Source organism: Rutilus rutilus (assembly GCF_951802725.1).
Source record: "Rutilus rutilus genome assembly, chromosome: 6".
Classification (NCBI taxonomy): domain Eukaryota; kingdom Metazoa; phylum Chordata; class Actinopteri; order Cypriniformes; family Leuciscidae; genus Rutilus; species Rutilus rutilus.
This window is the reverse complement of record NC_140214.1, coordinates 29,279,095-29,304,967: the sequence shown is the minus strand read 5'-3', so window position 1 is coordinate 29,304,967 and position 25,873 is coordinate 29,279,095. Positions and strand designations below refer to the sequence as shown.

Here is a 25,873-nt window from a genome sequence, read left to right as displayed (position 1 = left end):
AAATTACGCCTATGACACGAGACACGAGGAGAAATTGACAAAGAACTGTCCGACACAGCCCACGTAGCTCTCCAGATGGATGGACCTCCAGGGCCACTGAAAGTTTCCTCACAGTGACCGCTCACTCACTATATTACTTCGAAATGGGAAATGAGAATCTGCGTTTTGCAAACACGCCCCATTTATGAAATAAATAAATAAATAATTAGATAATTAAGCTATATGCTGGAGTAAATTTTTGGAGTGTTAAAGATTAAAAGAATAAATAACAACAAGAACCGTACAGAACCGAAAACCGTGACCCTAAAACCGTGATACGAACCGAACCGTGGGTTTTGTGAACCGTGCCACCCCTAGTATTGATTGACGTTCCCATATGGTCAATATGACACAGCGTTTAGTTCCCTCGAAAACGCCACCATTTTTTGTATTATTATTTTTTATTTTTTTCATTTTTTTATTTTGTATCAAAATACTTTGAGCTTTATTTATTTGTTGTAATTTTTTATTTAGTTAGTTTCAGTATTATATTAAGAAATTTAGTACTTTGACTTATTTAGAATTTCAGTTTTTTGCTGTATTGAAACAAGTTTTAAGTTTTTAATATTTATATTTTATATTATTTCTTTATTTCAATTAATAGAAACCATTTTTTAACAGTTTTAGTTAACAATAACAACACTGCTAATTATCACCACATTATCTATAAAATATCTGCTGTATGTTTTGGGGGTGGTGTATTTCAGTTAAGAATTAAATGAAAGCATGACATTTTTAATAAGAAAACTTTATTTTGGCATCACTTTTTTTAAGGAATGAATGAATATTCATAATTTGTAATATTTTAAACAAAAATGTTCCTTAACATGGACACACTTATTTGTTTTTGACCCTTAAAGAAAACACGGATCTTTGATGTCCGTCTTATTCTATAAACACTACACCTCACTGATCATATTGAGTGCGTCATTTTGACTGCAGCTTGAACTTGTCCATTTAGTTTAATATAGTGTAGTCAAGCAAACGTAACACTGTTAGTCAGTATTTCACAAACAATTCATTGCTATCTATACATTCACTTTTACATGGGCCTAGCAGACACAAAGATCCTTGTAATCAATGCCCTCTGTCTCTTTGGCTCTGAGCAGAGACGACTAAAACTGAACTGGAATTCACCTCTGCTAGAATAATGTTGCTGTTATTTCAGAGTATTCCCAGTGGTATATTACAGTGGCACAGTCTGTGCTGAGAGAAAGACCGGATATAAAATGGCCAATCATCTCCATTAATCGCCCCCGAGTGAATGCACTGTTCGTGCAGCAGCAATTCAATGCCTACTGAACAAGAGAATCTGTTCTGAGAAAGAGGGACACCAGCTGTCAGTGAGAGGAAACGATGAGCTGCTGAAATGCTTTCCACTTAACTGCATGTTTTTAATGTGTTTTTCCCATTTAAACTCAATCTTTGATTGTCTGAGGATTGTCTCGGCTGATAATAACATATAAGCTTTCTCCATTAGGACCATTCTTATTAGTTTAGTTTCATAGAGGAACAGCAAAAATTGATCCAGCTATTATTTACTCTCACTCATGTCGTTCCAAACTCGTATGCTGTTATTATTGTGTGAAACAAAACAGTGGATATTTTTGGAGAGCCCCTACTCCCTAAACAGCTCTATTCCATAAAAGAACACTTGAAAGTGACCATGTCTGCGAGTTGGGAAAAATAAATAAATAAAAACACCATAAAAGTGGTCCATACGACTCAAGAGAGAATTCATGAGAGAGAATTGTCAAGTCTTCTGAAGCCGTTCGATAGCTTTGTGTGAGGGACAGACAAATTGATGGGTAATGCTTTAGATTACAGCCCGGAAAGTACTGTGTAAGTAAAATGAATTTAATGTGTACCTTTCGGTAATTAGTGTACCTATAAAGTATATACGTGTCAGTATAAGGAAACAATGTCAAATTTGGGGAATATGGGGGTAAAGTGTTGTAAATTGGTTTTGAATTAAAGTCAACATGAAATCAAAATTGACCCTATTTACTTTGTTAGCGCATATCTTGTGGTGAACAATTAATCCGTGCAAATCCGTAAAACGCATGTTTGAGCTGGTTTAACTTGCTCTAAAAATATCTAAAAATGTGTCAGTGCCATTGTTTTGTGTCAAGATTCACAGCAGTGTTTTTTTTTTTTTTTTTTTTTTTTTTTTTTTTAAGGCACGTTTATAGAAGCTATAATGCCCTAATTGAACTAAGGCCTAATCCTGGCTTAATCTAAGCACTACACTCTTAACCCGAATTAGTTGACTTTACTCGCAAATCGCATGGAAACCCATTGCCCTATACCACTTTAGTTTTTACACAAGCTGAAACTAAACATGTTGAGTTATATTAACATGGAACCCTAACTTTTTACACAAGCTGAAACTAAACATGTTGAGTGGTATTAACATTCATATCAATCATATGGAAAGACCCAGATAATAAGAGATTAAACAGATGAAATGAGGTGCTGATGACTTATAATCTTTATAGATGACTACATCAATATGCAGTCATAGTCACTGGATCACTATACTCTTGGCTTTTTTGCTATAACAATTGTGCCTTTTAAACACACAGGTATAAAGCAGCCAGAGAAAATCTAATGTTCAATTGTCAAGGGCAAGGGCAAGAGCCCAACTAAAGCCAACACTTATCACCATAATGGTGACTACAAATTAAACAATAATTCATCAACATCTAAACCTCTGTTAATTCTCAATACCGTCTGCTTCTCAGTACTCAATACAATTCTCAGTACTCATCCCGCCAGGTGTAGAGCCCCTTGGACGCACGTTAGACGCGGGTCTTTTCACGTGACTAGGCAGGTTTTTGATTTGGCCCCTCCCCTTCCTTATGAAACTAAACATACCTGCTAAGTTATCTCTGCTAAACCTGATTAGTGCAATGAATCTTTCAGTTAAATAGTACAAACAACTAATGTTGTTTAGTAATGATAGCAGGTTTTTACTAAACATAAAATAATAAGTAATGATCACTCGTAAGTTTAATTAGAAACAAAATCTGGGTTTACAGTGTATCTGTGAAACCGGGCCTACAAAGTTCACTTTTTACTTAAGCGAATAAAACGCACGATCACAAAGGATAACAAAGAAACTAAGGAAACTGAGGGCTTAAATACAAGGGAGAGTAATCAACTGAACAGAAACAGGTGCGTACAACTAATTAACAACCAAGGAAACAAGAATAGGATTGCTTTTATGATTGTCTCGTTTTGACCTTGACAGACGTCAATTATGTATTTGAAAAGAAAAAGAAAAAAAAAAGTTTTGTGTTCCACAAACATAGCAGCAGATGGTTTGGAACAACAAGTTTGCAAATAATGACAGAATTTTTATTTTCGGGGGAAGTTTGCTACTCAATGTTGACTGTGTTTTCTGGACTGGCAACAAGCCCAGACTACAGCTGAGTATCTGTAGCTGTTTAAGTGACTCACTGTGAGTTATGATGTTTGAAATTATTTTCTGACCTCTTGGTAAGCGTTGTAAATGACAGTGTGGTGTCGCTGGCCTTTTCTTCACAACAGCTGTTTGGCTCCTGTATTTAGTGGAAATTAGAAACATCCTATTGACTCAGAATTGAAGAAAACCATTCATTTGAGTCTTAAAATATGACAATTTTGTTTGCTCTAGCTCTAAAAACTCTCGCTGTAGCACTCTGGTCCATCCTCTTCATCTGAGGTATAATTTGCAGCTGTTAAGGTGATCATTATATGCAGAAAAGCATTATATACAGATGATTTCACATCGCATATGACAATTACAGAGCATTTTCTATGTTGCTCTGGATAAGAGGTTATGTTAAAGGCTTTGAATGCAAATTTGACCAGGCTTATAACTGGTATGCCTGTCATTTTATTTCCTTGAGGAGGGAAAAATTGTTGTTGTTGTTGTTGTTGTTGTTGTTTCTGTGCATATAAGAATAATTTTCAGAAGAGTGAACATTAATGTGTCTCAGCTGTCCGATTAGTCAGCCAGAGTTGGTCTGGTTTTAAATATGGGAATGGATTTAAGTTGTTCATTACATGCTCTGCTCAAAAAACAAATCTGACTTCTAAGTACAGGAAACTTTATGCTATTACAGGCAGGTTTTGTGCTACAAAAACTATCCTATTATTCCAATTATAATTATTTAGTTATTCCAAATAATGGCATTGCTCACATCACCTCATTTCTTCTCTCTTACCTCTGAGCAAAAATTCGACATCAATATCTACAGTGTTTGTTGCGCTTCTTGTTGCCAATATCCATCTCTTGCTTCACAAATTATTCAGTGATGGTTATCACTCTTCGAATATGATATGAATTTATTTTAAGGTTATCGCCTATATACAAGACTCTATTTATAACAACCCCTCATTTTCAAACTTCTTGTGGGAAAGCAGCAGTGTTAAATCTTTTAAAGACCTTTTTGTGGTTCATGTTTGCAACGTTCAAATCAGGTCGTTTTATGCATTTTATTTCCTTATCATTGGTCTAATCCTGGAAAAGCAAGGATTTCAAGGAAATCAGCAAGGATTTATTTTCCTGTTGCTCCATAGAGTTTTACCATTGAACTACCATTGAAAATTTTGAGGTTGGTTCTTAAAAAAAAAGAAGAAATATCTTATTCAAGGCTGCATTTATTTATTTTTTTCAAATACAGTAAAAATGGTACTATTGTGAAATATTATTACAATTTAAAATTATTATTATTATTATTATTTGTATATATTAAGATATAATTTATTCCCGAGATTTATTCCCTAGTTTAATTCTCATCATCATTACTCCAGTCTTCAGTGTCACACGATCCTTCATAAATAATTCTCAAATTTCACATCTCAAACATTTTTTAGTAGTATAGAAAGTTCAAGAGTGCATCATTTATTTGAAATATGTTACGCTTAATTTAGGAACACTTTTAGTATCCTTATTACATTGTATTGGATCAGTGCATAAACTCTTAAAGTGACAGCGGTCTGTCACGTTTTGTTTCTTGTTTTTGTCTTGTTTTCTGTGTCTTGTCATGTGATTCCCTGTTTGTCATGTTATCCTGTCATGTGTCTTGTCATTGGTTAATCGTTTGATCATTGTTCACAGGTGTTCCTTGTCTTGTAATTAGTCTGTGTATTTAACCCTGTGTCTTTGTCGAGTATTGAAGTTTGATCACGTTTTGTTAATAAATTGCATTTGGATTCTCACTTCAACTTGCCTCCAGTGGACTAAATCATTACACGGTCTAATATTCCTGCTGCTGTCTGTCATGTTAATAAAAGAACAAAAGACAAAGAAAATCACTTTCTGCTCTTGACTGAACTCTTTTGTAACTAACTGTAAGCATTAATCTGTATCTATTTTTTTACAATGAAGACTATCCAGTGTTAATGTACATGTGTTTACTTTAATTTATTTCTTATATACTTTATACCCACCTGTAAAACTTAAAGCTGTGTTTATTTCATATCTCTCTTTACTGTGTTGCATTTATTTGTGCTGTTGTTTGAAATTTGTTCATATTTTACTCGTTTTTTTAATGAAAATAAAATTTTGCATTGAAGAAAAGTAGATTTTTGTTTGTAAAAGAAAGAAAGAAAGAAAATTGGAATGGGCAAAAATTGGTATCGGTTGGTCTCACTTACAAAAAAAAAACGGAATCAGCCAAGATGATTGCATTCGGTGCAACTTGTTTATAACATTGATTTGAATAAGTTAATTTTGTACTATTGACAAAAAAATACAAAGAGAAAGAAAAATAATTCCTTTTTTTGTTATGTTCAACATGAAGTGCATTAAACATCACATTATGTCAGGGTTCCCTTCCGAGGGAACGCTATGGGGACACGTCTCGCAGAACCATGGTGTCTGAGGCACGTGTACCAACACGCCGATGACGTCGCAAGGTGCGCCCCAGCTTATAAGAAAAGCACCTGAAAATATGTCATCAGCTTCATTGTCTTCAGGAAGCCTCTTGTCTGTGTGCTGTGTGCAGATTGCAGAGTGTATCAAAGGAAGAGAAGGTAAGAGAACAGAATTATGGCGAGCAGACAGTTCAAACAGCTAGTGGGGCTTATGACTCGTGCCACAGCCCGACAGAGTTTGGAATGGTCGGCTTGAAACATGAGCGACATCTGCAGAGTCATAAGTGCACAGCTCAGGTGAGCCTTCCATTTCTTCCAGACCTGCACACTGAGGTGTCAGGTGAATGGAGATGTCCATACTCTGCTCACATGCCTCATTTGGCTTTGAATTATTAGAATGTGGAGGGGCTGAGCGAGTGGGGTTATGGGAGGATGCCCCGTGTGAGGATTTGGCGAATTACCTTTCCCCGGGGACATCCTCATCTATGAAGGCTCCCGTTTAGACCGCTTTTTCATTCTTTTCTTCTTAGCATTCCATTCTACAAGCTGAAACATATCCTCCCTATCTCCTCCCTCCCCCTCTGAGGAGGGTGTTGGTGTACAGTAGGTTGTTTTTAGAGGAGAGTAAAAGCCATGATATGCTTAAAGCGAAATCGAAGAACAAACTGATATGACGTCATTTCGAACAAAATCAGGCCAAAATGAAGTTTGTTTTGTTATTTCAGCAGCTTACCAAAGCGAACTTTCCGTAAAAGTTCGCTCCGGCTGGTAACCACCTTCAAACTCCCATTGGTCCATGGCGATAACGTAATAGTTAGGTGTGTGCGTAGGCTCTGCCTTCTTTTAACATGGACATTTTTATGGTTTATTTCTCCTGTTCAGTCGGTCGAGGTCAGACGTCAGCGAATTAAAGATTTTACACACTGGAGAGTCGCTTTTTAGTGGAAAAAGAAGTTGTACTTCAGATGAAACTGTTTTTCATGTTTAATACAGTAAAGCTGCTTGTTTTTAAGCAATCTATTGTATAAAGTGCTATATAAATAAACGTCACAGGACTTTACTGGAGTGCTGAATTGCAGAGCTCGTGCAAACATACACTGTAAAAAAATTCTGACCTCCCCAACTCAAAATTTTCTAGTGACTGGTCACATCTAAATTTTTCAATTGGCGCAAGTGAAATTCTGTAAATTATCAAATTAAATTTACAGAATTTCACTTGGGCCAATTGAAAAATTTAGATGTGATCAGTCACTAGAAAATTTTGAGTTGGGAAGGTTAGACATTTTTTACAGTGTATCCACGTTGCTTTGATCAGATTCTTATACTCTCTTTAAAAAATGCTTGCTGTTTTCTCAATTTTGTTGTGTGTTTATTTTATTATTGAGAGAGGAAAGAGCATAGCACATTTTTTTTCATATTCATCTAAACGCTGCTTTCAGCAAAGTGGGCGGCGTCAGATGTTTGCTAACAGCATATCGCTGGTCACGTATTTCTAAATTCGTTTTACCACTAAGCGAAGAACGAAAAAGAACTTTGCCGTGAGTATATCGGGGCCTTAAAACAACAACTTGTTTTTAGAGGAAAATAAAATCTCCTCCCTCCCCTTCTAAAGAAGGTGCGGGGTACAAGTGAATGTTTTAGAGGGTGTTATGTGGTCTGGAAGGGGTTATGGCTCTCCTGGAGCGTGGCCTGGACTCGTTGGAACTCCAATTTGAGCATGTGAAGCTAACGTCACTTTGATTACTGGGAGCAATGTTATGCAAGGTGTGTGTGGTGTATTTAATACTATTAATATGTGCATTAAGGTTGACCCTGAAGACTTGCCGTTGTTAGCCATTGTGTCTTCTGCGCATGTCATAACAAAGTTGAGTCTGTAATACCCTCATGTTGAGCCTTTGGTGTTACGCCCAGATCTCACTTATAAAGTGGTAAAACGCGTGCCTTGCCTAGTTATTTAAGTACACCTCAGTGTGTAACGCTCACTGGCTGACACATGATCTGAGGCCTTGGAGTTCCGGTGCCTAGGGTTTCAAAATGACTGACTTCGGTACCAAGTCGGTACTGAAATTTTAAAAATGGGACTATATACGCATTTCCCTCAAACATTTTTAGCACTGTTGAATGGATTCTTAAACACCTCTGATATGTCTTGGATTGACTACAATGATCAACGCTTCAAAAGCATGTTGTAAATAGACACTCTTCCCAGAGCGCTTACAGATACACATGGGAGCGTTTGAAAGCAGGCGACAGATCCGCTGATAGACGCCTGCTTTCAAATGCTCCTGTGTGAATGTGTAAGCGCTCGGTGAAGAGCATCAAAGACGTCTATTTACAACATGTTTTTGAAGCGTTGATCATTGTAGCTAATCAGAGACATATATGTTGAGCGCATGAACACAATGGCCAATCAGAGACATACATGTTGAGCACGTCAACACAATGGCCAGTCAGAGACATATATGTTGAGCACGTCTACACAATGGCCAGTCAGAGACATATATGTTGAGCACGTCTACACAATGGCCAATCAGAGACATATATGTTGAGCATGTCAACACAATGGCCAATCAGAGACATATATGTTGAGCGCGTGAACACAAAGGCCAATCAGAGACATATATGTTAATAATAATAATAATAATTCGTTACATTTATATAGCGCTTTTTCTGAGACCTCAAAGCGCTTTACATAGATGGGGGAATCTCCTCAACAACCACCAATGTGCAGCATCCACTTGGATGATGCGACGACAGCCATATTGCGCCAGAACGCCCACCACACACCAGCTTACTGGTGGAGAGGAGACAGTGATGACGCCAATCAGTATATGGGGATGATTAGGAGGCCATGATGGACAGAGGCCAAGGGGCAAATTTGGCCAGGATGCCGGGGTTACACCCCTACTCTTTTTCGAAGGACATCCTGGGATTTTTAATGATCACAGAGAGTCAGGACCTCGGTTTAACGTCTCATCTGAAGGATGGTGCTCTTTTGGCAGTATAGTGTCCCGGTCACTATACTGGGGCATTAGGACCCACACAGACCACAGGGTGAGCACCCCCTGCTGGCCTCACTAACACCTCTTCCAGCAGCAACCTGGTTTTCTCAGGAGGTCTCCCATCCAGGTACTAACCAGGCTCAGCCCTGCTTAGCTTCAGTGGGCAACCAGTCTTGGGCTACAGGGTGATATGGCTGCTGGAAATGTTGTTGAGCATGTCAACACAATGGCCAATCAGAGTCATATACTTTGAGCGCTTGAACACAATGACCAACCAGAGGTGTTTAAGTATCCGTTCAACAGCGCTCAAAACGTCTGAGGGAAATGCTGATATAGTCACATTTGTAAAATTCGATACAAGACACGATTTTAAAATCAGTACCGAAGTCTGAACCGGTACCGAAATCTGTCACAGTCGTAAGCTAGACGTTTCCCGAACCAGATTTAGGGAAGGAACTTCAGGGGGTTCGTAAGTTGATGAGAAGCTAATAATAAATGAAATCATAAAAAATATAAGAAATAAATCATATAAAAATAAAACTGATATTTTTTTTTTTTTTTTTTTTTTTTTTTTTGCTGTGCTGCCTCTAAATTTTCCATGTAATTGTAGTCACCTGAATAGTGGCCAATCTGTGCGTTCAATTGCATAAAGCTTTTGAATTACAAGTAATTACAAGTATTTCAGATTTGGAATCTGATTATGGAATCCAGAATAATATATTCAGTTACTACCCAACACTGGCCACAGAGCTACAGTGTTTACACTTTTTGAGGGAATCAACCTACGCATGGCTTACAATTTTCTCTGCTATTAAGCTGGGATAAGAGCAAGTATTGAAAACTGACACACATCACCTTTAACTCCTCTACAGGCAGATATTTAAGCACTTTATCACTTTGTGTGTGTCACTTGAATGCTATACTGGATGTTTCTTATTCTCCTAACATTTTCCCAGAGGGAGACCTGAGCATTGTTTGACAATACTGATACATGTGGTAATACATGTCAAGATTTCTGACTTGAATAATTGTGTTTACAGCAAGTTTTGATAGCTGATTGTATGTTCAGAATAACAAATTTGAGACAAAAGATATTCTGCCGGTGTTGACATGGCAGATAAACACATTTTGCATGCATCTTCATCCGTCATCTAACACAGCTGCACAACAGAGATAAAAAGCATTACAATTTAAACATTTATGAAAATTTTCCTTCAACATTCAGTGTTAGCAACCAAATTTATGTTGCTAGTAAGTAGAGGTTGAGCCACTTAGTATAAAGGTACATTTTTTTTACATTTTGATTTTATTTACGTAGCAAGAAATAAAATGTGGAATAACATGCACCATAAAACCAGTGCACCACATATTAAACATGTAAATTTTCATCTCATGTCAACTTTGGGGAAAAGCTCAGAATATGACAACTGCGAAGATGTGTTTTTTAAATTTTAATAACATCTTTTCAACTGAACATTTAAGAGTAATGTAGTGTTTAGGAATGATATTTAGTGATTCAGACAAATAGCTGTTGTTTTGAAGATGATTAAGTGAAATTGCTAAGTTGTTTACTTGCTCGGGAGGTGAAGAGTGTTTCCTAGCAAACTGCTTCTGTGAAAGCTTTTACATTTAGCAAACAAATGAAAGAACATTTTCACACTTTCAGGCCAATAATTATAAAATGCTTTATGTGTTAGCCCACAATTTTCATGTCACTTCTCAAGTTCAAGGAGGAGTATAATACCTGGACAAAGCTATCTGTTATCATTCAATAACAGACCCACAAAAGGATGCAATTTGAAATTTTCTCTCTTTGCACATGGGCGCATAGCTAAATAATTACGGTGGAGCCACAGGAAAATGACATCATGTAATTGTGTTGACGGTGAAAATTTTACAGTAAGTCTATTGCAAACTTTTTAAAAAAAGAGTTGGGAATACAGATTCCAATATTCATAAATCAGCAGACTGAGAAATTTGTGTCAGGTCATCCTGTAGTGGGCAGCAGAACTCTTTTCAAGAGGCAGAAACAATGGCCTTAACTAAATGAGACTAATACATTAATATAATGGACATTATTCATGACATACTCAGTCCTCATTCTCTCATAATTGATATTTTACCTAAATGTGTTTTAATAATATGTCTAATTTTTAATTCATATCTTATGTAGTTTTAATTCTCAAGGGCAGTGAACGACGTGAAAGATTAATATTTTTGGATGACCTATCCATTCATTTTGCAGCATAATGGAGGCTATTATCTGCCTGTTTCAATGCACTGCATCGGTGTACAACTGGAGGTTTTGTTGAAGAGTCCCTGACACATCAGGGTCCTTGCTAAACATCAGCCTGTATTGATGGTGTCAGCCAGTAACATTAATAAAGTTGGCCTGTATTTTTCAAGAATTTGATCTGTTCCAGTAAATTAGCAAAAAGGTGTTTTTAATCAGGTGTCATATCCCTGAAAAACCCCTACTCATGTGATATTGACAGTGGCTTTCATGGTGTCTTCTAAAACATCTCTATTTTTTCACAGTTTTGTGAGAGAAAAACCCTGCATCCTGCCTAGTGCGGTTTTTTGTGTATCCAAATCTGTCAAAAGTGTTGGTAAGGAAGTGATGTCACTTGAATCTACACTCTCTTAACACTGTTGTTAAGCAGGTGTCTGGGGTTACTTTGAACTGCTAGGGAAATGAATTTACTGGAAGTCACTGCTTTCTTATAAGCACACTGAGGATCATAACACAACAAACTTATTTTTTTTTTAAATCTGATGTGATAATATCTGATGTTTTGTTATGATTTTACTGTAGATGAATCAATGTGCTAACAAAATGTACCTTAGCAGTACCATGTTTTTTTGCATATTGGAATATGGTATCCTTTGTAGAAACCATAGTAACGAAATATGGTAATCATTTAGTGCAATTTTAAATATCATAACATCATTTTATACCACTATAAGACATTTTTATAAGGGTATGGTGAGCATGAATTCAGTTTGACACGTCATTTTCCTTATAGCTTTGCGTTGAATTGGAATGAACTGAAAAGTCATATGTGTCTTTTGCAGAGAATGGTTTGTTGTTTCAGAATAATGAATGGCAAATAATATTTAAAGCAGCTGATGACTCATGAATGTAAATGCTCGAGATTCCCTCGGCTGGGGCTGAGCACCAGCAGTGAGACACATGCCCTGTTTGCCTTTAATCAGAATGTGCAACTAGGAGAAAGGGAATGCTAGAACAAACGTATGATGATAAAGCGTTGTCTCCTGTTATGGAGACAGGAGACAGTAGGAAGTCTATGATCACAGATGTCGTAGTGCCCTTGAGTAGATGAGAGCAGTTGGCCAGACTCTACCACATGAGGGTCCCTTTAACCACAGGCCAGTAACCATTCGGTTTGAAGCCACTTCTGCTCTCGGAGGAATGAAAGTGGTCCACTGAGGATCTGCTAATACAGAATTCTCAAGCTTCAATATTCCAACTTCAAGAATCGGCTTCCTGTCAATTCATGAATCTGAATTTATATTTGAATTGGCTTGAAAAGTACATGAAAAGTCAATTATCCTCAATAATATTAGTAATACTAATCCAATATTGTTATTATGCATATTCATTTATTTAAGCTGATTAACTTACCATACTTTAAGTCCAATACTAACCATTAATACTGACTCATATTTCAATTTTCTCATGCAGCACCACAAAATGTCCAAAAATATTGACATCAAAAGTGTTATTTTTTCACCATGGTCTTCAGGTTAATTTATTATGTAATATGTCTCTATATATACAGTATACACACTATATGGACAACAGTATTGTGACATCTGACCATTACACCAATAGATACTGTAATGACACTGTTTTCTAAATACATCAACAATAATATGGAGTTGGTCCCCATTTGCAGCGATAACAGCTTCCACTCCACAAGATTTTGGAGTGTATTTCTGGGAATTTTTGCCCATTCATCCAATAGAGCATTTGTGAGGTCAGGCATTGATGTTGATGTTAGACGAGAAGGCCTGGCTCGTAATCTCTGTTTCAGTTCATCCCAATTGTGTTCTATCGGGTTGAGGTCAGGACTCTGTGCAGGCCAGGCAAGTTCTTCCTCACCAAACTCATCCAACCATCTCTTTATGGACCTTGCTTTGGGACACAGTCATGCTAGAATAGAAAAGGGCCTTCCTTAAACTGTTACTCACATAAAGTTGGAAGCATAGCAATATCCAAAATGTCTTGTTATGCTGAAGTATTAAGTTTTCCCTTCACTGGAAGCCGTAAAAAACAGCCCACCATTCCTCCTCCACCACACTTTACAATGCAGTCGGCCAGGTAACATCCTTCATGATTCGAATCCAGTGATGGCGTGCTTTAAACAACTCCATTGTACTTGTTGACGTGAGGCTTGCATGCAGCTGCTCGGCCATGGGAACCCATTCCATGAAGTTTTTGTGCTGGTATCAATGCCAGTGGAAGTTTGGAACTCTATGGAATTAGAATCAGCTCTGGCGACTCTTACACGTCTCAGCACTCGTCGATCCTGATCTGTGTCTTTACATGGTCTTCCGCTTCGAGTTGCTGCTGTTCCTAAACGCTTCCACTTTCCAATAATGCCAATTGACCCTTCGCTATGCTCCGCCCTCCTTAGTTACTGTTGCTACGCCTGTCAAGCTTTCGCGCCTGGCATGTCTATTACAGTGTGTATGCACCGGTGTCAGACATTCCCAAGGAGATAATTAGTCATTTTTGGCGAACAGGTGAAATATCTGAGAGCAAGACAAAAGGGACTGCAGTATGCATTCGAGGGATATATCCACGACATAATATGCAACCAATTAGAGAATAATTTTATCAAAATTGAAGCTAAAGCCTATATGTCCCAGCGCAAGCAGCAGCCGCCTCATACGCTGACCATTCAAATGGGAAACACACAAATTGAGGAACAGCTATGTTCATGCACAGCAGGGTGAGTGAAATTTGAAAATAATCTAATAATTATAAATCAAACAGTTTATCCTTAAATCTTGTGGAATAAACACAAGACATTAGCCTGACCACTTTGTAATAGTAACATTCTCCCGCTTATATTTTTAGCGCGCCAGGCTACCGCTCACACGTCGTGGAGCAAACGTAGGTGTTTTTGTTAATCCTGTTGACATTTAGTTGTGAATGGGGTCTCCCACACTGCTTGATCCACGCCCGGCATTTCTCCCCTTGGGTTTTAGGTTTCGGGAAGGGAAAAAATTCCACCCCCCCGTCCGAACTTTTAGGATACCGGGTATCAGATTTGCACAATCCATACGCACAACACTTCGGCATGTTTCCCTCGCTCGAAAGCTTGCCAGACCTCCCGCGCCTAGTTACGGTTGCTAAGCCACGATTGGCCTGTGGCGGTGTCCGGCGTGGCTTAGCGAAGGGTCAATTAGCCTACAGTTGACTGAAATTTCACAAACTGACTTATTGCAAAGGTGGCATGACATCCTATCACAGTACCACGCTTGACTTTAATGAACGCTTTAGAACAACCTTTTTTTTTTTCTAATTATTCAATTTAAATGCAAATTTCTATGCTTGGCATATCCCAAATTCTGGAAATTCCCCCTTTTGTTGCATGACAACATATATACATCATGTTTACGGGTAATTTCGTACTGAAAGGAAATATTATTAATTATATTATTGTTATCACTGTATAACTGCTTTGAAACAATCTGCATTGTAAAAAGCGCTATTTAAATAAACGTGACTTGACTTGACTTTACAGCAGATATTCTTTGAATTTCAACCATTTTAATCCTACTTCCTTGAATTCAAATTTAAATTAATGCTTAAATTATTTCTGACTGAATTCAAATTCAATTCAGGATGTGAACGGGAATTTGAAAGGCATTCATGATTCGCTTTTGGATAATGCACAATCCTGAAACTGCAAAACTCACTGCAGTTGGAATGCATATCAGGTGTCAAAGGGCATTTGACAGTGCCAGTAGATGTATTTTCACCAGCGCTTAAGACAGGAAGTAGCTCTTCTCGTCAGCACATTTCAGTTTCAATTTCTGTCCCTCTCGCATTTCCCTTTTTTGTCAAGAGCTTATGAGAATCTGACAGCTGAAACAAATGAATCACACTTGAGTAAAAGTTTGATGTAAAAGACTGATGAACAACATCCTGAGAGGAGAGCTTCTGAATAACTCCATCTCAAGCTACTTCATAAAAACACATTTCTTATGGTAATGCACATTGACAGATAAAAATGGTTCATAGCTGAGCCATACCAGTCAAGTGTCAAGAAAAGAGATGTTCTCTTCACTGTGTACATAAACTTTACTTTGCAATCTTTTCTAAATTTTAAGGTGTCACTTGTCATTCACAGCTTAAATCTATTTGTTTTTCAGTTCCTCACGAAAAGCTGTTTTATGGTAATAGATGCTTTTAGCATGGAAATCAGGAAGGTCTGACTGTGCCAAAAGCAGCGCATTGTTTAATATTTGACATAAAAGAGGAATATTTGCATAGTGTAGTGTTTTCACATGACAATAAAATGAAACGCTGCAGTAAAACGTTTTTTTTTTTTTACAATAATTTTACCAAAGAGGGTTTAAACTCCTAACAATAATAAATAAATAAATAATATATATATATATATATTGACCCAAAATGAAGATTTGAAAAAAGAAATGTCTTGCATTTTGAAGTACATTTTGGTATTTAAACAAAATATATGCACTGTTTACAACGTATATGTTATATTTGAATATATTTTGCCAAATATTTTGACGAAAGGGCTGGCCTAGTCTGGAAGCAAATAAAGATAGTTACAGTTGTCAACAAGCAAGAAGTGTTTAATTCTGCTCATGCGTGAATGGTTGATGTCTATGTATGCAAATTAAAACATTTTACTAACCACTGCCCAGAGCCTTTAAGTGATCCACTTGAGATCCTGCCCTCAAAAGGACACTGAGGATTGTATGGTTTTGTCAGTGTGCCTCTACGGCGGTTGATTAAATGAAGATGTCACCCTTGTCTCTGTCTGAGGACATTTCTATTCCCTCCTCTCATTTATAGAGCTGAAATGGATTTGTCCATCATTATAATGGCTCTGCAGAAGCAACAGCCACAGTAGGTATTTGGAGAGTGTCGTTCTCTTCAGTTTCTTTGATCCTTTAACCAACACTACATTTAAAAAAAAAACAATGGTGTAGAAACAATATTCACTCAGAAATTGGTCAATTTCAAAAATATAACAAAAAGAAATTTGTGAAAGTTTGAAGTAGATAAAACTGAGATAGCATTTTCTTGTGAAACAACGTTTTATTTACAAATTGGAAACAAATCATTTTTACAGTGTAGAGTTAGTTCCAGCTTACTCTGAGGTCTGAGCCCTCAGCTGCAATTTTCCATCCATCTGTCCTTCGAAAAAACGTTGCCGGGTCTGATGAGTCTTTCAGATGGTCCGGTCAGAATTTGGCATAAACAACATGAAAGCAGAGATTCATCCTGCCTTGTATCAACGGTTCAGCTGGTGCTGCTGGTGTTGGTTTAATGGTGTGGAGGATATTTTTTAGGCACACTTTGGGTCCCTCGGTACCAATTGAGTATCGTTTAAACACCACAGCCTTCCTGAGTATTGTTGATGACCATCTCCATCTCTTTATGACCTTAGTGTTTCTATCTTCTGATGGCCACTTCCATCTGGATAACACACACGTCACAAAGATCAAATCATCTCAAACTGGTTTCTTGAACAGTGAGTCACTAAACTCTCCACAGTCACCAGATCTCAATCCAATAGAGCAGCTTTGGGATGTGGAGGAATGGGAGATTCTCATCATGGATGTGCAGCCGACAAATCTGCAGCAACTGAGTGATGATTTTATGTCAATAATATTTCCAGCACCTTGTTGAATCTATACCACAAAGAATTAAGGCAGTTATTAAGGCAAAAGTTGGTCAAACCCAATGGCCAGTGAGTGTATAAACAATATCACGCCCTATTTTAACGATCTGAAACGCAAGTATCAAACGCGAAACGCAAGTAAATTTGTGGGCGGATCTCGGGCGCTGTTGCTATTATACCGGCGGGATAAATGACTCTTGCGCCTGACGCAAATCTAAAATGGGTTGGTCTTAAGTAGCTACATTACTCATAGGTGTGGTTTGGGCGTAACGTGAAATAAACCAATCAGAGCGTCATCTCACATTCCCTTTAAGAGCAGGCGCGCTTGTTCCATGGCGGATTGCTATTATAACGGCGGATTTGCCATGCGCACGCCAGGAGCGGTTCACAGCCGAGGAGACCGACGTTCTCGTCAGGGCCGTAAAAGACAGAGAAGTGACATTGTATGGGGATGGGAGAAACCCACCCAAATTAGCTTCGGTTAAACAGGCATATAATAATTTTGGTAAATGTGTAAGCTAGATTTATGCCTATTTTTCACATCTTCATGGACACCACAATGATTTCCCTCATGTGGAATATTTTTCCTTGTTATTATGTATGGTTTGCAAAAATGGCAAATGCTGCGTCTGTGTGTAGATGAGAGAAGTGTATGCGCGTTGTACACACGCTACATTACGGCCAAGCATGCGCCCTTAAAATAGTATCTGAACGCGCCACTGAAAACGCGCCACTGACTTTAGACTAGGTTTTTCCTGGTCTTTGGTGGAATTGTTTTCTGGAACTGCAAAATAGCACCAGGCAACGTTTGCGCTAGAACACGCCTCCTCTTTTCACTGAACCGCCCCCCCCCCCCCCCCCCCCCCCCCCCCCCCCCGGGAGCGCAAGTTCATTCCCTAATTTACCGACGTGCTAGCCTGGATGCAGGCCGAACTTAGCCCCGCCCACAACATTTTTAGGTCGGGAAGTTCGGTCTGGACTTGATCCGTTGTGGAGCTATTATGCCCGAACCAAAGCTGTTCGGACCAATCAAATTGTCAGGGCGGGCTTTATACGATGATGGACAGATGATCAACAGTAACGTAATCATCCACGTCACCAACGAGCGCTTGGGTTGAATTCGTTTACAACAAAGATGACTGCCGCTGGAGAATTGAGATTTCACACTTACAAATAAGTCAGATAGAATAAATGCATATGTGGCGTACTGTCCGAGGAGAGGGCTCCGGGATCGGATCGGTATTCGGCCCGAACCCAAAATACTCCCCCGTATTCCAGGCTGTGGAAGAACAGGCCAAGAGTGAGTGGAGGAATGCTGAAAACTGTCATGGAATGTTAGGTGAGTTGACAGAGTGAATAAGGCCCTGTCCCAAATGGCACCCTAAGCACTCATGGTCTTTATTTTGTGACGTAATGCCGCTTTGACTGTCGGGAAGTAGTCTGCTGCGGAGCTCGCATCAGTGCGGGCTCAGCAAAAGTGTGCATCGAGTGCGTATATCGACCGCAAAGGAGGCGCTCGCGAGCACCCTTCTGAGGCCTAAAATGACAAATGGGACACCCTACGGTCTCACGGACTTAACGGACACACGCACCACAATGGCAGCCATTGTAAGTCCACAAGACCGAAAGTGCATATGAAGTGTGCCATTTGGGACAGGGCCTAAATATATGCTTCCTCTCATGCTGATAGGGTAGACATGGTAATTGTTTGATGACAAGTTGATTGGATTGATTATTTGAACGTGCTCCTCCCGAACTTTGTTTATGAAACATTATGTGTAGATTCCGCCATCGCGTCTGTTATAGAAGATATCGACAGCGCATTCATTTTAAAATAGGAATAGAGAACCGCGATCAAGGCATTTGTCGATCGGAAAGATGAATGAAGAACATATGTCACTTACTCCGTTATATCAAACTCATATTCTGACTAGAATCTGAGCATGACAACATCAGGCTACTGACATGCATCTGTGGAGGGAAAAGTCCGCTGTGCGCGGGTGCAAAATAGGAATGATACATGCGTCGGTGTACAAAGTTAATTGCGCTGGGTGCAAGATAGGGCCCCTGATGATAATTGTATCATGATTTTTTTCCCCCTGGGATTTTACCATTTGAAAGTAATATGTTTGATATAATTAAGACTGATCAAATATGAGTCACACTAAAAATGAGTCACATTTGACTACTTTTGCAACTAACATGAATATAATGCTTTTCTAAGAACAGGAAAAATGACTTTAACTTAGATTGTTTTCAGACACATTATTAGAAAATACATTTAGTACTACACCAATCCTTATGTCTGCAATAGATAGGCAGTATAAGCCGTGAATAATGACGGTTGTGATGAAGTATGCTGATTTATTACAAATCCTAAAACAGCCCTGTGTCTTCAGTCCTCCCCCTATACATCAGAAACCTCACACTGACCACATGGTGACACAGCCCACCATCCTGCTGTTGCTTAGAACATATTTAAGTAACTTTACCAAAGCATGTGCCTGAAAATAAACAAAAACAATACGTAAACTTTACCAGCAGATGGATATACTACAGCAAGGAAACTCGAGAGATATTACAGTAAACTGCGGGTAGTTTCCCTGACAGGAAGTCATCTTGACAGGTATGGGAAATGACCTCTTAACACACTTAACATACAAATATGAGCTTCAGTTTTTGGTAGTTTACACTAAATTGAGGACCTGCTGTGTTGATCTATGAGTGTCAACTAGAGGGAAGAGCATGAAGATTTTTGTGTTTCTGTTTCCTCAGTTCAACTTCTCGGCCCCCAAGGAGGAAGCATATTTCAAAATGCTCAGTGAGGACGAGCTGCTTGCCTGCGGAATGAAAGAGACCCACTTGAGGTACAGTTTTTTACCCCCTACACTTTTCTCAAATTAACACGAAAGCATTGGAAGGGAGAGATGTTATCTTGTACATTCACCCTCTGGGTTTTTTTGAACATTCTTTTAGCAAGTACATTGAAATTAAGTTTGGGTAGGTTTTCTCTTCGTTGTGTGTAACTTCCTTTATTTATAGAGCTCATCGTTGTGAGCAAACACAGCTCTATTTGTCTTTTATTATTGTAATTTCGCTCTTTGGGGATGTAGTGAAGCAACATTTTATTCACCTCAGTGTAAAAAAGGTGAGAGAATATCGTCCTAAACTAAAGATTGCAGATCAGTGCAAAATGCACCTGTTGTTGTGTCTACTTCCCATGTTAGACTTATGTACCTTGTGCCTATATATTATATTAAGAATCATTTTGGTAATATCTAAACCACAGCTCTGTCTAAAACCTTTTTTGTGTGTGTGTGTTTCATGTTCTTTAACAACATGTTAAAGTCACTATTTGTTATAAAACTATAAAACTAAAACTATTGCTATAACAAGAAATGCATGTAAAGCCATGAGAGTCATGTATAAAAGCAATAGACTTTTTGTTTGTCTGTTGTATGTTTTGCCAGAACTCTTATTTACTCTTTTATTTTACGTTTTTTTTCTTCATAGCTGTTGATCAGACTGACTTTTGTGCTATAGCTAGCACTGCGGTAACACTTCCCCTTATAGCTGTCATGTGTTGGCACGAATCTTCGTTTAGCATGTTCCTGGTGGAAGTAACACATGGGTTGTCTAATTGCATACATCTATGCACAATGCGATATGATACCTTGACCTAATTTACTAATACTTCCTACTATCATGAGATTGGGTTTGTTGTAGATAGAGATGACACACAGATAGATACTGATATATTTTGCTTATTCTCTTTGCAGGAATAAAAAAAGTCGACTCAGTCTTCTTCTGACAAAGTCTGGGTCACATGAAAATGTCAGTCCTGAGAAGAAGCCACCAGCTAAACCTAACCAGTAAGCCTTTATGATGTTTACACATTGATTCAGTATTTTCATTAATCAAGGAATTGTGGAGTCGTCACTGAACTTCAGTATGGAAGTGTCACTCGGATAGGATGATTCAGATGTATCAGTCTGACACTACTCATGATGAAGCACTTTTCTTTCACTAAAACACTTCACTAATTTGTGATTTTAACAGCATTGCACCGGACATGGCTATGAGATGGAGTGATTCATTTGAGGAGTTGCTAAGTCACTCAGGTATGATCACCTCATCTTAGCATTATACTGTAGTTAGCATATTAAATGCTTCTCAGTGTCATACTGTGTTAAAGAAGAAGTAAAGTAAAGTGGTGTGCATCCCATTGTAACCACATTATGCGAAAACCTGCTTGTGGCAACATTGTGTTCTTTCTAGTTTCCATGTGATTCTAACCAATGTGTTCAACACACACGCAATGTTCTATTTGTGCCACCTAGAATGTGTTTTGTCTGTGTGGGTGCATGTCTATGTCTACAACCACTGTTGTATAGATGATAATAGTAATCCAGTTGGACAAGATGTGCAGATTTAATCGTATTAATACCATACTAAAACTCTAGATGGTGCAGACTGATTACTCAATTTGGTAGCGATCGCATCGTCATCTTCACAGCGTAGATGATTGGTTGCTGTTGCATCAGCGGCCAATGAGCTGCGGCTCAACATTCAAATACTGGTAGTGTTTCTGTTAGCAGTCTGCAGGGTAACACTTTAGTTTAGGGTCCAATTCTCACTATTAACTAGTTTCTTATTAGCATGCATGCTAGGATATTGGCTGTTTATCAGTACTTATAAAGCAAATATTAATGCCTTATTCTGCATGATCATATTCTACATTCTTAATCCAATACTTAAACTTAACAACTACCTTACTAACTATTAATAACCAGTAATTAGGAGTTTATTGAGGCAAAAGTTTAGTTAATAGTTAGTTAGCTGTGAAAATTGGACCCTAGTCTAAAATTTGACAGCCTGCAGTGAGCTTTCAGAAACCCTCCATCTTCCCCAGCTCCACCTGTATACATCTGCTATGGGGGGTTATTTCATGTATGTTATATGTGCAGCAGCATGTCTTACTTTCTTACAGCAATATCTGTGAATGTATTGGTAGTAGCAAGTCTCGGTACTTGCTCTGCAGCAGCAGCAGCAACGTAGAAGATCTATTCCACCAAGACCAAATACATTAACATTGCCATATCCATTACAGTTAACATGCCAGTCTCTCATGACAGAACTGGTCAGGTGGTGAATTTATGAGAAGAACTTCAAAGGCTGTCAGGAAATATACCATTATTCAAAGTTTTGCAATCACTGCAATCACAATTTTGTTGTATTATCATGGTATTGTGACAACAATTTTTTAGAATGTTTTGTTTTACCTTACAAAAGTGATGTAGATATAATCACTTCCTGTTTGATGAAAATCCATTAAGGTTTTTCTGGAAAATCATGTCGAATACCAAAAAAATGTAATATGTGACATTTGAGATTTGGTGCGAATTCTGTGCTAATTTTACCGAAAAATACAAAATTAATAAAATTATGTAATGTTGTAGTATTTTGCAGGCCTCCAGAATTACAGTGAAAAGCAAAGAGGCGTTACTTTTATAGTTATTCCAAAAAGAAAATAGTTTTTTTTCTTGTGGTTTGTGCTCTTTGGCTTGTACTGTAGGTTGCAAATGTAACAACTGTAGGATGAACTTGAAAAGGCAGACATTTGATCATTGAAATCTGTATAATTCAATGAATTAAACTATTTAGGCTATTCAGTTCGATGGTTATAACAGGGGTGGCCAACGTCGGTCCTGGAAAGCCACAGTTGGCCACCCCAGAAACAGCAACTTAACACTTTGGTTGGTAACACTTTATTTCAGTAGTCCATTTGCGTGCGTGCGTGCGTGTGTGTGGTGTAATCATGCATTTAGCAATGAATATTTTTTTTGGCATCTTGTTTCAGATGGAGTTGAAGTCTTCACGCGATTCCTGCGTTCTGAGTTCAGCGAGGAGAACATTGAGTTTTGGTTAGCCTGTGAAGACTTCAAAACCACTGAGTCTGCAACCAAGCTGCAGACTAAAGCCAAACAGATACACGCCATTTTCATCGATAAAGAAGCCCCCAAAGAGGTATGCACACATTTGCATCATGAACAGTACGGACTTTAATCGGAGTGGATACCATATTTAATTTTGCACAAATGAAAAAAACTTTAGAAAACCATGTCATTCCAAACTTCCGTGCTTCGTGCTTTTTTTTGAAGAACGTCCTGGTTTCTCTTTTCCATGCACTCTTATAAATGTGTATGGTCTTTACCAGAATCGATGGTTCCATGAAGAACCTTTAACATCCATGGAACCTTTCCATTCCACAAAATGTTCCTTAGATTATTAAAATGTTCTTCACACTGAGAACACTTCGTTCTTTTTAGAACCAATGTTCTTTGGGGAACCAAAAATGGTTCTTCCATGGTATCACTGTGAAAACTCCCTTTTGTAAACTTATGTGTACAATTAAAATAAATGGAGAATGTAGTGTTCAAGCTTCAAAAAGCACCACAAAAGTACCATAACAGTGCAACAATGCAACTTGTGCACGATGTTCCAATTCTTAAGAAATTTTCTTTTTGAGTCAACTTATTTAAGACACTACAACACATTTATCAGACCCCACAAAAATTAAACCAATACCATTTTGGAAAACACCTTCTTGCTGGCGCCGAACGACAATACGTTGCTGTTAGCAGCGCTTTGGGTAACCTCAATGGGGGGATCATAATAAAAACAAACAAGGCTCTGTTAAATGATATTTGCGGTGTAGTGCATCGCTGCATCAGAGACCTACCATTGTGTTTGTGCAGAGGCCATTGTCGGCCCCCGGCCGCATGACTGGGGGCAGATATGTGACCGTGTGGTTTTCCTGCTTTTGGCTGCAAACTCCCCCTCAGACACCCACACAGCTGAGAAAATAGACTCTGAAAAACTGAGAAGTGAAAATGAGGCAGTGGGACCACTCGCTCTTGTCTGACCAAAGTGACAGCGAATAAACAACTGAAAGACTGAAATGTAGCACTGCTGAAAGCCAGCTTTTTCTTATCAGTGCTGGGAAAGGAAAACCTTAATATTGTATCATAAATGAGGAGCAGTGCCTGCATAAAATTAGCTTCTAACGCCCTATCTTAAGATCTGAGAGAATTCACCACTGCAGAAGTGCTGTTCAACAGACACGTGTGTTAGCCTGATGTAGTACTTTTGGCGAAATGCTTTTTAAGAAGTAACTGTGGCCTGGACAAAGAGAGGGAGAATGAGTCAGTGGAATTGCTGTGGTCAGAAAAGAATAACAAATGAAACCGACACACTGTACAATGGAGTGCAAAAGCCTGAGACTACTAATTAAAATGCATCTTTTTTTCCCTTTTTTTTTACATTTGGCATAAATTACATCATCACCACAACAGTATTTAAGTGTTAATTAAAAATGTGCATGTACTTAAGAGTGTTTGGTTTTGCCAGTGGATCAATGACATGACGCTCTTATTTTGGGCTGATCTGTTCATTTATCAAAATAAAATAAAAACACTAAAAATTCATATAATAATTTGACATTTTTAGGCAAATCTAATTCAGGTTGTAAACTGTCAGTGTCCACTCCCAAAAATGTAATCATATTATGAATTAATAATTTGAATAACTTGTGATATTATTTGTGAATTGTATGTAATTTTTTATATTAAAATCCTATATATATATTGCTATTATTATTATTACTAATGATATCTTATGACTAAGATAATGTCACTGTTTTTTATTTTTAAATTGAAAATTATTAAATTGAAAATATATTTTTTAAAGATTTTTCAGCAGATTTTTCAGAATTGCAGAGCATCATGTGCCTTAAAAAAAATCAAAAATTTACTTAGGGAAAAAAAGCATATTTGTCAATATCTTTTCGTTCTTTTTTTTTTGTCTTTTTTTACAATAAAACTTTGTTTTGTTTTTAAAATACTAAACTTTGTCTATTTCCAGGTTTAGTTTTTTTGTAATCCAGATTGTCAGTGTTACAGTAGACTTTTTTTTTTTTTTTCACATAGAAAAAACCCCAGAAAAATAGACTTAAAGGACTGAAATACAAAACACTGAGAATCTTCTGCTCATAGCATTTTCATAAAGCAGAAGAAAACACAGATCAACCATATGGCGAAATCCTAGTTGCCCCACAAAAATTCTTGCATCACTCCAAATATGTTGTCTTTCATTACAGTGTGCAATACCTAAAAATGAAATTTTAGATGGCCTCATGTTTTACGTTTTGCACTTTACCCCTTAGATCAACATCGACCACTCAACCAAGGCCGCCATTGAGAAGAACATCCTCCAGCCGACTAGGTCCTGCTTTAATGTAGCACAAGATAAAATCTACAGCTTGATGAAAAGAGACTGCTACCCACGATTCCTCACCTCCAACATCTACTTGACCCTGACCAAGAGGACAGGCCCACCAGCTATGACCAGGAGAAGGTCCCGCTCCTTCGTTTTCAATGAGCGCCCTGACGGCACAGCGGCCTGGTAGATTTGTACTGTAATGCTAGTTTTTTGTTGTATATTGTCAGTAGCACTTGATCAAGTGACACCTTATAGCTATTTATTAACATTAATTCCTATGGGCTGGTATTTAAATACTAATCATTCTGTTAAGATTGTCAAACTTTTGGTTCTGCTTAAAAGATGTCATGCCAAGCTTAATTTAATCTACATGTTTAAAATACCTAATACTGTAAATATCTATTTGATGATAACGGTCTGTATAATAAACTGTAAATAAATGTCATCTAATTATAGGCCTACAGCCAATTGTGTCAGACTCAACGACAGTAAAGAGCAATAACTTGGAAGAATTGAAAAATAAAACCACATTTTAGAGGAAAATGTGAGGTGGAACTCAATGAAGTTTGATTCACGTTGCCAGACTTTTGATAATCAACTTTGAATCTGGTCCAATGGAGTGCAACAGTCGGGTTCCAGAAGTTGAAAACAATTCTTGTTCAAATTGATTTTAGTTTATAAAGACAAGACATACTGTGAGCTACGAGGTTGTTAATCCATTGTATTTGCATCTGCTGAAGACGTCAGCCCACATTATTTCAGCATATTTTTTAAATT

General features: G+C 37.9%; 1 protein-coding gene across 3 annotated transcripts; it reads left to right on the top strand.

Moving 5' to 3' along the window:
• The first annotated feature begins 5,960 nt into the window (after positions 1–5,960).
• rgs18 (regulator of G protein signaling 18) lies at positions 5,961–25,656 on the top strand. Of its 3 annotated transcripts, XM_084411823.1 has the most exons (7): positions 5,961–6,063; positions 19,358–19,442; positions 19,592–19,683; positions 20,596–20,688; positions 20,876–20,937; positions 22,677–22,843; positions 25,041–25,656. In XM_084411823.1, exons 3-7 carry the CDS (start codon positions 19,631–19,633, stop codon positions 25,281–25,283), a joined length of 618 nt encoding a protein of 205 aa, XP_084267949.1. In that variant the 5' UTR covers positions 5,961–6,063; positions 19,358–19,442; positions 19,592–19,630; the 3' UTR covers positions 25,284–25,656. The 3 variants fall into 3 exon arrangements, with proteins under 3 accessions (XP_084267949.1, XP_084267948.1, XP_084267947.1); XM_084411822.1 differs by lacking the exon at positions 5,961–6,063 and having other exon boundaries at positions 18,933–19,442; XM_084411821.1 differs by lacking the exons at positions 5,961–6,063; positions 19,358–19,442 and having other exon boundaries at positions 19,483–19,683.
• Positions 25,657–25,873: the final 217 nt, after the last annotated feature.